The sequence below is a fragment of the Mustela nigripes genome, chromosome 4, assembly GCF_022355385.1.
Source record: "Mustela nigripes isolate SB6536 chromosome 4, MUSNIG.SB6536, whole genome shotgun sequence".
NCBI classification, from domain to species: Eukaryota; Metazoa; Chordata; class Mammalia; order Carnivora; family Mustelidae; genus Mustela; species Mustela nigripes.
Window position 1 is genome coordinate 182,932,570 of NC_081560.1, and position 12,818 is coordinate 182,945,387.

General features: G+C 51.1%; 1 protein-coding gene across 1 annotated transcript in view; it reads left to right on the plus strand.

Annotated features, from left to right (window-relative positions):
- BTBD16 (BTB domain containing 16) overlaps window positions 1–12,818 on the plus strand; it is a 42,902-nt gene that overhangs the window by 13,882 nt on the left and 16,202 nt on the right. Inside the window, exons 7-10 of the mRNA XM_059397729.1 lie at window positions 296–410; window positions 3,504–3,573; window positions 4,828–4,958; window positions 12,620–12,739. Of these exons, the coding sequence (XP_059253712.1) occupies window positions 296–410; window positions 3,504–3,573; window positions 4,828–4,958; window positions 12,620–12,739 (436 nt within the window). The remainder of the gene's footprint in view (window positions 1–295; window positions 411–3,503; window positions 3,574–4,827; window positions 4,959–12,619; window positions 12,740–12,818) is intronic.

The following is a 12,818-nucleotide window of genomic DNA, read 5'->3' on the forward strand; positions in this document are numbered from 1 at the left end:
CACAGGGCCCTGGCGCGGAGGACCCCTGAGGCACAGACGCCAGGATGGGATTCGGGCAGCGTTCTTTCAGCAGGAGCCGGCTTTTCTTGACTTCATCCTCAACTCCTTTGGGATGGGTGGGAGCCTGGGCTGGATCTGCACTCAGGGCCGAGCAGGTTCATTTCCTCTAAGGGCATCTCTGCCCGGCCAGCCCCAGGACACTTGAATGTCCAGCGGGGAGGGCACCCCCAGGTAAGGGACGCAGGGTGCAGAGCCCCGAGATGACGGCTTTCTCTCTCGGCTGCTGCTCCGCCAGCCTTCGCCACGGCCCTGAAGAACCTCTACCTGAGCGAGGTGGAGATCAACTCGAACGACGTGCTAGGCGTGCTGGCTTCCGCGCACATTCTCCAGCTCAGCAGCCTGTTTCAGAGGTAAGAAGCCTGGCAAGGCGCCGGGCCCGGACCAGCCCTGGGCGAGGTAGAGGGGGGCCTCCTGGCCCATTCATAGACCGTTTCTCTCCGTGGACGAGGAGAGCTGGGTTTCTCTGCACCGAGCACAGGTGTGAGTGCACTTGCACGTGCTGTGCTCACGGCTGAGCGTCCGCCCCAGCAGCGAGCGCCTTCCAGCCTCCCCCGGGCCGCCCACCCTGCTTGCTTGTCAGTTCAGTGCGCTCGCTGGTCGCTGACCAGCCTCTCCCTGACCGCGCACACCTCCGCGGGCGGACTGAGACCATGACCAGAGCCAAAATCAAGAGACGCTCAACTGACCGAGCCACTCAGGCTCCCGGTTTTCATTAGACTTTTTTCTGCAGAGCCAACAGCAAACCTAGGGTGTAAGCAGCCAGGGCTGTGCTCAACCCTGTGGTAAGGTGATCCTTGCTCTTCGTGTGCCTCAGTGGTTTCAGCTGTGAACTGGGGCTCATTACATTTCCAGGACTTTGTCGGGCGTGAGGGGCTGTGCTCTGAGCAGGAGCATCGGGCACAGTCAGTCACTGCCCTCAGCTCCTGGCCAGGGTGACCTCGTTCATCCTCCCTGCGGTCCTGGGAGGTGGTACGTGACTATGTCCACTTCACAGACAAGGAAACTGAGCCCTTGTGAGGTGAGTGACTTGCTCAAGGCCGCAGGAGAGCAGCCAGAGCTTGCAGGAGGTCGAGGGGCCGCAGAACCTGGCCCCCAACACTGTCCGTTTCTGCTTTGCTCAGATGGGGTGGTGACATCACCACTTGCCACGGAATGAAGCCTTCCTGCTCCCCTCCCTGAAGGGGCACTTAGTGAGGCCGGGTTTTCTGGGGGCCAGTGACCGGTCATTTTGATCCAACACACCTTCAGTCACTCATCTGCTCCTTTATGAACGATGCCTCGGGTGTCTTCAGGACACTGGGAACCGTGAGGACCAGAGGGTCAGAGTCCCCGCTCTCTAGAGCTTCTTGCCCCACAGGTCTCCAGGGCACAGGAAATGAGCAAAGTGGAATGAAGGATGGGGATCCCAAACGGAACATTTGTGTTACGTATGATTAATTTCAAGTAAACAGGTCCCTGTGATTAACCAGAACAGTTCTTAGGTCTTCCCTTTTCAGTGTCCTGCAACACTGCCCCATTCCAGTAACATTTATGAAAGGGTGAGTGAACCAAATGGAAAATCGTTGATGGGATTCGCTTTTTCTAGAATATTTTGTCGCTTCCCTCGGGCTTTTCCTGGGATGTGTGCCTACTGCCCTCACATCCTGAGCATCGAGCTGGTATCGTCGAACTCTGATTTTATAGCACCTGAGGCGATTCCACACAGAGAAGGATTCAGGGCAGCGACGGTCCGTCTGACTTGTTCCACTCTCTGCCTCGGGATCTTTATCCAAGGAGATGAAAGAATGCAAGAACTTCCTGTCCTGATCAAGAGAGGACATCAGCTGCCCTGGAGAGGGCAGGGCAGGATCTCTCCAGACTTGTGCTATTTTCAAGTTAATTTCTGGAGACTCCAAGTTAATTTCTGCACACCTGCAGATTCTACCCCAAAGACAGTTCTGAGCCAGTATCTCATTCTTGGGGCATCCGAAATGACTCCAGCCAGACACGTGATCCGGAGTCTCAAGAAGTCTTATTGGGGAGGCAGACGCCCTGTGAGCTGAGGGCTGCAGGCTCTCAGAGGCCTGGATGTGACAGCCAAGGGGACCAGAGTCTGGAAGAAACACTCCAGCATGTCATCTTGGCCTGATCTGCAGGGTGGGTGGCTGTGGGAGGTGGGAGACCAGAGGTGTAGGCAGAGCTGGGCTGTGTGGGCTCTGGGGCTAACTCCACTGGAGCAAGGTCTGGCTTTTGCTGGGATTTCCCATGCCCCGTTCATGGCCTGCACCACCCGTTTACAGCCCCACATCGCCATAATGAGAACATTATCACGGCTTCCTGATTCCTGGTTCTCTGATATCTCTGACCTGAAAGCTGGAAGGTCTGCCTCCTCTTGGAGCAGGGTTTGCAGCCTCTGTCTATCAGCCCCAGCTGCCCTACCTTGGGCCCAAATTCTTAGCCGCAGCTCACTCTCAGAGCCCTGGTGTTGGCAATCTGGGGCTGAGCTACGAATGACCGGTGCTTCATTTTCCTTCCTCCACTCCACGACTTGCTTTAACGGTCAGAGTAGCAAGGGCTTTGGAGATGATAAGCCCTCATTACCCAGATGAGCAAACACCAGCCTGCCTGGGGCAGAGGGGTCTTGCTCAAGATTCTTCAGATAATTGTGGTGGGTGTCACAGGTCGGATCCAAGTGGGCCAGGCACGCCACTGGGCTGGCTCTCACCTGCCTTTGAGAGGCTGATGGTACAGTTGGCCAGGATGTGGCAGCACATGCCTCAGTGTGTGTGTGTGTGTGTTTGTGTGTGTGTGTAGCGTATAGTGGAACAGAAATGCCCTGGGTTACTCTGATAGCATCACAAATCCAGGTGCTGGATGAGACCTCGAAGACCATCTTAGTTGAGCTCCTGGCCAAGTGCAAAATCACCCCCGTGGCTGCTTAGGTCTGGATCCCACACCGCCGAGGTATCCAGTGTTCGGGGGGTGTGGTGTGTGCCTGGAGGTTCCAGCTGGTACTGGTCCTTGGTTTTGTGCATTGCACACCTGCAGTGGCACAGCTGTGATCCTGCTTGCTGTGTGAGTAGACGTATGTGCATGCTTTAGGCTTGCTTTGTGTCCCCCAATCTGGGGAAGCCTGTGGTCATTCCAGTCCAGACCATTCCAGTTCAGCCTGGCCAATGAGTATGACCATGAGAAGGGGGGCACACGTGAACATGTCAGCCTCCTGGAGCACCAATTTCTGTACCCCAACTCCAAACCCCGCTAATTCTGCTCGCATGTCTCACTGCCAAAAGCCAGCACCGGAAGAACACAGGGCCTGGTTGGGGGCAGGACCAGCACCTTCTGCACACGCCCTTTCACACCTCGGTTCCACCCCTGCTACCATCCTGGAGTTGATGCAAACCTCTGGGGTTGCCGAGTTCTCTGCCTGGGGGTCTCCAAGAACCACATTACTCTCTCTGCAGATGTGTGGCCATGATGATGAATGGACTCATGCCGAGCACCATCAAGGACTTCTACCTGGCTGGCTGCAAGGTGAGGATAACCTGGACCGAGCTCATCACACCTGGGGAACTTCGGGAGCACCTCAGGCTCTGGGATTTTACCCATCAGGCCCAGCTCCAAAAAAAAAAAAAAAACCAAAACAAAAAACAAACAGACCTATCTGAAAGCACCCACTTAACTGTACCAATATTTTATTTTGCCAAAGAAACAATTTTAAAAATGACTTTTGTTTAAAAGGACATTTTAAAACCAAATTTTTTTAAATGAGAAATTAAAAAGCCTGAAAAATTAGGAAGACAAATAAAAGCACAGCTTTTCTCACCCAAAATAGCAGGCAATCTTCCAGGACATTCTTGTTGGAGTCAGGTGAAATTATGTGTGTCTCCCTGCCTGGGGCCAGTCACTGTGTCTACTGGGAATAAATGATGTCATCATAAGGGTCACATTATCAGAGGAGAACACTGAGACCCAAGGAGGGGAGCAAACAGAGCAGGGTCAGTTCTGAGTTGCGGTGCTGGGCTCGAACCCCAGGCCTGATCCCAGCCTTCCTCTGTGAGGCCGCCATTGACCTGGAAACAGGTCCATCTGACTGCCAAGTTCAGTCCGTGCACAATCGGCATGTCAGAGTGCCCTTGGGATGGCCTCTAAGAAGGCACTCACTGCCTCTTTTGTCAAAGATAATGCAGTGCCCTCACCTTCACTCCATCGGGCACTAAAGCATCACTCTGTGGGCAGCATCTCTGCATTCTGGTCAGCATTTCTCAGCCACTCTTTGGCTTGGGAAGGACTGTCACTCCGAGGACATGCAAGGGGTGCTAAGACTTTGTCCAGGTCCATCCCTGGGAGAATGTTGTTGTTTTCTTTGGACCAGCCTCCCTTTGGGGTACACCTGCAGGCCCTTCCACGATCAGTGGTTTCAGCGTGCCACCCTGTGGTCACACCACCAGGGTTTGCTCCCAGCTCTGCCACTTGCTGGTTTTTGGATTGTTGGCAAGAGCAGCAATCTCGGGGCCTCAGTTTCTCCATCAGTAAAAATAGGGATAATAAGGAACCTACCACACAGGATTATGGTGAATATTAACTTAAATCAACCTGGTGCATGGCCAGGAGCATAGCAAACATTCCAAAAATGTTATCTGCTGCATTTTGTGTGTTTGGAAGAAAAGGTTTGAGTGTGTCTACAGCAGGACACACCTGGGAGCCCGCTTGTAGTGTCGTCACAGGCCAGCAGAGGGCGCTGGGAGTTCGGGGATCTCTTAACGCATTGGCTTTTCTTATCCTCAGTATAAGGAAGAGCAGCTCACCACTGCCTGTGAGAAGTGGCTGGAAATGAACTTGGTCCCTCTGGTGGGGACGCAGATCCACCTCCGGAAAATCCCACAGGAGCTGCTCCACAAAGTGCTTCGGTCCCCCAGGTCAGAGCTGGTCCCGAGGGGTGATGTGTGTGGGACCAGGAGTTGTCCCTGGGGGGATCCTGGGGCAGTAGGGTTGGTCCCGGAAGGGAGGTGCTCAAGCGGGGCACCCCCATACCCCTGATGGCCAGGCCCAGTGTTCAGCACCCGCTCCTTCCCAAACTCCCCGCCATCCTGGCCAGTCCGCCCCAGGTGGAGTGCTGGGGGGTAGTGGGGATGGATCCCTTCACACTCCTTCACTGGGTTAGGGACGCTCTGGGTGCCCGCTGTCTCGTTACCCACATGGTAATTAATTCAAAAATTGCCTAAGTAATTAAAAAAATCCTGACAACATTAATACACATTCATGGTGGTAAAGGGAAAATAGAAAAAATTAGAAAACAGAAAATAAAACCTCTTATCCTAAGTCAGTTTCTATCTTTAGCCCTGACTCCAGAACAGCTCTGACCCAGACATGCATTTGAGCTGACAGCTTGAGCTAACAGCCAACTCTTGGGGCCCCGCCCTGTGTTCCTTCAGCAGCTGCTCAAGCTAGAACCTTGGGAACCCTTCCACACCCACTTGGCCTTCACCCCGAGCGCGTCAGTAACACTCCAGGACCCAGCCCATCTCTATGGGCTTCTCTTCTTGGGCACCAGCCAGAGCCTAGATGTGTTCTCTGCACCACTGCAGGGACCTCTAACTCAGGGTCTTGTGTCTGCTCTTGACCCCCACTGAGAACGTCTCTAGCCCAAGGGCCTCTGGTGCGCGCATCTGTCCCTCCGTCTCAGCAGCCACGAGACATCCATGGGACCACCTGAGACTCCAGCCCCGCTGAGCACCTGCCACCCACAGGTGTGCTCTCCCTCCTGCCCGAAATGCCTGGTTTCTGGCTGGCTCCTTCTGGTCCTTCGAGTCATTCATGGAAACATCCCCAGTGCTTGACCTTTTAGGTTATTTCTAGTATATTACCAATATAAATACAGTATCGTGTTGATCTCCTTCAATGTACGTGTGTCTATCTCGGACTATTTTCCCACATTAAATTTCTAGACATGCCATTAACGAAGTCAAAAGGACTTTCTGGGTTTGTCACAAGTGAAAAGTATTTTTAAAAATAGTCTATTTGAAAATAATTTCAAACTTAAAATAGTGAGAATGGCACAAAGAATATTTATATACCCTTTACCCTGTTTTGTTCAATCTCTGCTATTTGCTCAATTATCTGCATCAGTGTGGAGTTTCGTACCCACATCTTGCTCCTGAAGCCTCTGGGGGCAGGGTACCTACACCAGCTACAGTTCCTCCTAAATGCTTCCGTGTTTATTTGCTGATAAAAAGAACTTTTTAATGTGATCACAGTGCAATTACCAACAATACGCGATGTGGCATTGATGTTAATAGCTGACGACATTGGCCCAGCGCTCTCCTTTAGAACATTCTGGTTTAGGGCGACAGGCTGTATTTACCTGTCAGGATCTTTGGACCTCCTTACAAGGCCATTGCCAAGTTACCAGGATTGTATCCCCTTGGGGTGAACTTCAAAAGCAAGAAGTAAATCCTACTAAACTTTGTAGCCGTATGTCAGAGATGAAATGTCTACTCGTGCTCATGGCATAGAAAGCAATCAGATTTCAGAAATCAGATCTGAACAGATTCATTCCACTGTTGGTTTGAATTTACCCAGTGGCTTGCGATGTTCTCACACTTAAAGAGTAATGAGGTTGTTAGAACAGAGTTCTAATGTTGAGGGAGACCGTCTTATCAGGAGCACCCCGGGGAATCTGGGCGACCTCCTGGTGTCATTCTGCCCCACTCCCTGCTGCTCCCCCCGCCCCCCCGCATGTGCCCTCCCCCACCCTCCAGCAGAGCAAAGGTTACACAACTATTGAAGAAAAGATAAACATGGCATCCCTTAGACTTTTCCTAACACTGTCCCTCCCTTGGAAAGACTGAGCTGTCGCACCCTCGTAGCATTTAACCAAGAACAGGGAAAAATTGACCACAGCCAGAGCCTCGGTGATGGAATTGGGTCTTACAAAATGTACATGAGGCAGGAAAAGAGGTCGAGTACATTCCACGTCAAGTGTCTAGACGCACAAGCTTGGGCAGACATGACTGATGTGGGAACGGGGTCCTGCTCCTCCCGCCCCTCCCCGGGAGCTGTCTACACACACAGTCCAGAGCCATCCCAGCGACAGGGGAAAGGGCCCTGCGTGACCTCAAGCAAGTCATCAGCCCTTGTGCCTTGGAGGCTTTCAGCTGGCAGCACTCTGACCTCCTGTTCACGTTCCCCCAGGCAGAGGCTCCTCGGTCGCGGGGCGCCGTGGTGGTGTCAGCCCCCACCTGCTTTGAAGCTGGAGGGAGGTGGAGAACAGAAGGTGCTGGAAATCGGGGCCTGGCCATACCTGGTGCCTGGTGGGGTCTGAGACATTTACCCAGGCTCGGGCGCCTCACCTGGGCATGTTGGTTGGCTGGTGGGTCTGCCACCTTGGACCGCAGCTGATTAAGAACAAACCCTTCCGGAGCGGCTGCACCAGCTTGTATTCCCACCAACAGTGTAGGAGGGTTCCCCTTTCTCCGCATCCTCGCCAGCATCTGTCATCCCCTGACTTGTTAATTTTAGCCACTCTGACTGGTGTGAGGTGGTATCTCACTGTGGTTTTGATTTGTATTTCCCTGATGCCAAGTGATGTGGAGCACTTTTTCATGCGTCTGTTGGCCATCTGGATGTCGTCTTCGCAGAAATGTCTGTTCATGTCCTCTGCCCATTTCTTGATTGGATTATTTGTTCTTTGGGTGTTGAGTTTGATAAGTTCTTTATAGATTTTGGATACTAGCCCTTTATCTGATATGTCATTTGCAAATATCTCCAATTCTGTCAGTTGTCTTTTGGTTTTGTTGACTGTTTCTTTTGCTGTGCAAAAGCTTTTGATCTTGATGAAGTCCCAATAGTTCATTTTTGCCCTTGCTTCCCTTGCCTTTGGCGATTCACAGACCCGTACCCCTGGGGCTAATAATACAATATATGTTAATTTAAAAAAAAAGCGCCTTTAGATGAGTTCACATTTATTGAGCCCCTTGGCGTAGGTGCCCTGCTCTGTGCACCGTCCCTTTCAAGCCCACGGCCCTGTGTGACAGGTGCAGTTAGTGTCCCAAGGATAAGAGGGACAATAAAACGTAGGGCTGGCTCAAGCCCAGAGCTCAGGCTACAAAGTCCAGGCTCCCTCCCTCCGCAATACACTATCTCGTCATTTGTTCCAGAGGCCACGCTGCCTGGCAACCAGACCTTAGCTGGGACTGGGTTGTCCTGGCAAGTCACATGGCCCCAGAGGGGCTGTTGGAAATGCCAGCACATGAGGGGTCAGGGATGGCCCATCCCGCTGGGCCCACTTAGGGTAGACAGCGGCCCGTCCCCCAGCTTCTGGTCATGGCATGTGGGTCTCTAAGCCTCGTGGGAACAACGTCCATCTCAGCAGATGCTTCAGCTTTTGGGCCATTCACCTTCTCGTTCTGAAGCCCCTTTGACCTGATCTTTTTTTTGGGTTTCGTAAACAGCCTTGCATAAACTACACACAGCTTTCCTGACCTCTGGGGCCTCTGGTTTTTCATTTCTTCGCCTGGGCCTTCGGCTGCCAGTTCAGTTTCTCTTCAGAGGTCAGCACTAGGTTACCCTGTTCTGTGAACCATACTATGAAAGCTTCATTCCAACTTCTGCTTTTCTGGAAGCCAAGCTCCTGGTAGACTTAGGAGAAATGGAAAACTCCGCCAGCTGTCCAGTTCCTATCTATATGGAGAGCCGCCCTACAACCCGGGCTCTGTCTACTTTTCCCAGGCTTCCTGCCCATGATACCATCGGTCCTGAGGGCTCAGGAATTCCCAGGAGAAGTCACCCTTGTCCTCCATGGCGAGCCAGTCCCACAACATCTGGAGCACCATAGGGCGTGGCTCTCAAACAGCTTCTTCCTGAAGCTGATGGTTCTCTGGCTAATGGCAATGACAGCTACCAACTATTGAGCACTTGTTGTATACAGGACACTTTGAGTGGGTTATTGGCCTAACTCCTACAGCCATGCAGTGAGGTGGGTGCTGTTATCTGCCTTTTCATGTGTAGGAAAGGAAAAGATTGGCCCAGTTTCCCTGCGCACAGCATGAGAGTTGGGATTTGAACACAGGTCTGAGCGGCCTCAAAGCCCCGGGTAATGACCAGCCCGGCCCACCGCTGTGCTCTGTGATCTTGATAATCAAGATCAATAAGGATATTGATGGTTAGTTTTTATTGTAAAACAATTTTAAAGTTAGGAGGCGACTAGAACACACGATTGGACGCCCCTCCCAAAATGAACAGTGACATTTTGTCGTAAGAAAGAAAACATCACCAACAAAGCAGAAGCCGACCATGCTCCCTCCCCAGCATCCTCTTGGCCTCTCCCCCTCCCCAAGACAATCAGACCATTGTCCCGGGCCTGCGTGAACCCAGTCCTGTGATTGTATTCTTACTCCATAAGACCAGCTGGAATGACTTCTTAGATAATCTATAAATAACGTGTAATATCGTTTCGTAAAAACTTAAACTTTGGGGGCGCCTGGGTGGCTCAGTGAGTTAAAACCTCTGCCTTCGGCTCAGGTCATGGTCTCAGGGTCCTGGGATTGAGCCCCGCATCAGGCTCTCTGCTCAGTGGGGAGCCTGCTTCTTCCTCTCTCTCTGCCTGCTTCTCTGCTTTCTTGTGATCATTGTCTGTCAAATAAATAAATAAAATCTTTAAAACCTTAAACTTCGAATCAATGTTCTCATCGTGACCGTAGTGCTCTCCAGCCTCCTTCATTTTCTGGCACAATGAGACGTGTTCTCTCCATGTCGATGCTTGCTTATCTCATTAGCATTTTCAATTTGAAGTTGTGCAGGCTGCCAGTGAATGAATAGAGAGCAATTTTTCATTCCCTTCCCAATAGCCATTTGTTTTATTTTGCTTTTTTATTTATTCGGGATCCTTGTTCATGGTTTCTTGTTTGCCCTGATACAGCTTTCTTCATAGTCTGTACTCAAAGGGGGGCTCTTATTATTTATGTATAATTTTCTTAAAAAAAAAAAAAAAGACAAGCAGTGTCTTGTTAACATTTTTCTCATGAACAAATACCACTTACCTCCCAATGGCTACTACTGAGCACCCGTAAACACAAGTAGAACAGCCCAGATGTTCACCTGTGCTGGAGGGAAGTCCAGGATCTCTGGGTTCTGGGAGGCCGTCAGAGCTCTTGAGTAAATGAAAATATGTTAGAATGTCCTCAGCAGGAACTAGTACTTCAGGAGACTGGAACTTGGCCTAAAGATGGAGGGACTGGGGCAGCTGGGTGGTGCAGTCAGTTAAACGTCCAGCTCTTGGTTTCGGCTCAGGTCGTGATCTCAGGGTCCTGAGTTAGTCCTGTGTCAGGCTCCACGCTCAGTGCAGAGCCTGCCTGACACCCCTCCCCGACCTGTACACACGCACCTACTGTCTCTTTCTCTCAAATAAATAGATCTTTAAAGACAGAGGACTTTATTTGAACAATTACCCTTCATAATAAAGTAAGACCAGGCGTATCCCACCCTTATCGCAAAAAAAAGTACAACCAGGACCCTGATTCCTGGAGCCCCGGTGACTCTTCCCATGCTGCTGCCAGCTCCTCTTTGGTGAGGTCCCAAAGAACCTCCGAGCTTGGGGACCTGGGGCTTGGATTCTGCACCAGGCGTCACGCAGCTCCCCAGCCAGAGCTGGTGGTGGACTGGCGGAGTTCTGTGTGGGCACATCGTGTACGGACAGGCTCTGTGACATCCCCCATCCCTTCGCCCCGTCTTTGCCCAGACAGTGGCAAATGTGATCCTGTCATCAAAACCCATGCATCTGTAGGTGGCCTGAAAACAAAAGCAAAGAGACATTCTCCTGTGGCCAGAAATAGTGTGAAAGGTGGGTGGGCGACCTTTCCACTTCCTTTAGAGTCACCATTTAGCTTGGGTCCCACCCACCAAGACCACTCAAAGTGGTGGACTATCAGAGGCTCTGATAGGTTAGGGAGCCAAACGTGCCATCCCTGTGCTCATGGTGGAAGATATGGAGGGTATTAAGACCAGCTGGAATGACTTCTTAGATAATCAAGCTGGCGGGAGGCTTTGGAGCAGCTCTCCGGGAGACCTCCTTATGTTACAGAGTTGACGTTGTAGGGAGTGACACTCCTCCTCACCACTTGTTTCTAGATAAGAAGTCTCCTGTCACTGCGGGCAAAGCGTGGGCTCCACAGCCAGGACCCAGCCCTGTCACTTGGGAGTCTGAGGTGCCGTTCGTTAGCTCGCTCCTCCGTGCCAGGCCCTGCGCTAATGATCTCTGTGTATGTCGTCGGCTCGATAATGTCCACATGCCAACCCGAGCCTGTGAATATGTTCGGTTGCATGCAAAGGGGAAGGAAGGTTGCAGAGGGATGACCTCGAGCTGAGGAGGGTTTGCTGGATCACCTGGGTGGACCCAGTGTAATCACAAGGATCCTTGCGCACTGAAGTGAGACCAGGAAAGAGATTGGAAGGTGCTGTGCTGCTGGCCTGAGGATGGAGGAAGGGCCCTAAGCCACGGGATGTGGGTAGCCTCTGGAAGCTGGAAAAAGCATGGAAACGGTTCTCCGTAGAGTCCCCAGGAAGAATGCAGTCCACACTTTGATCCTACCCCAGTGAGCGCCATTGTGTTCTTCTGAATTCCAGAACCATAAGATCATAAATGTGTGTTGTTTTAAGCCACTTGGTTCATGGCGGTTTGTTAGAGCAGCGACAGGAAACAGCATGCCACTTAAGGAAACCTGAGCACCTGCTGTCACCACTATCTATGGATACAAGCATCTGCGGGAGGCTGGACTGACTCCCGCCCAGCTCTGCCCCCACAGTCCTGCGAACTCAAGTCAGTTACGTTGCCCTCAGTCCCAGCTGGGACTAGGAAGTGATGATGGAGGCATTTATCTCAGTGCAAAACTTAAGAGGGGCACCAATATACAATAAGTATATTGTGGTACAGTATTTTAAAATCAAAATTAATGCAAAAACCCACAATGAATGAAATATTAAAATTTTAAATAAATATAGGGTCAGTCTGAATTTATCTACATAAGTAAGGAACATACTTTGCAGGGTTGTTGTATGGAATTAAATGAAAGAACAGATGAAAACATCTCTGGCACTCCTGTCTCTTTAAAGCTGGCCATTGGCTTGGCAGCACAGCCAGTGGGGAGCGGGTTGCTGAGGGTCACATCCCAGCTCACTCTAAGGATCACCCATGGGTCACTGTGTCCCGTGACCTTGAGAACGTCATTTAACATCTCTTTGTCTGAAGTGACCTGCAGACTCAGGGGTGGTGTTGCCTCTTTCCTAAACTCATTCTTTTTTTTTTTTTTTTAATTTTTTTTTTTAAATTTATTTGACAGAGATCACAAATAGAGAGGCAAGCAGAGAGAGAGAGAGAGAGAGAGAAGCAGGCTCCCTGCTGAGCAGAGACCCCCCGATGCGGGGCTCGATCCCAGGACCCTGGGATCATGACCTGAGCCGAAGGCAGAGGCTTTAACCCACTGAGCCACCCAGGCACCCCTAAACTCATTCTTAACTTTGTTTTTTCTTACGAATGGCCTGAGTTGTTGCTACTCCTCAAATTTCTTCTCTTTCATTTTGGCAGGCTGTTCACTTTTAACGAGTTTCATCTTCTGAAAACGCTACTTTTGTGGGTCTTCTTGCAACTGAACCACAAAATCCAGACGGTTCCGGTTCATGAAACTGTGCTGGCGTTTTTTAAAAGGTAACGTAACCGTGCGGATTGATGAAACAATACCTGGTTTTTACACTCATAATATCCTGGAGGAAAAGCCTCAGGGATA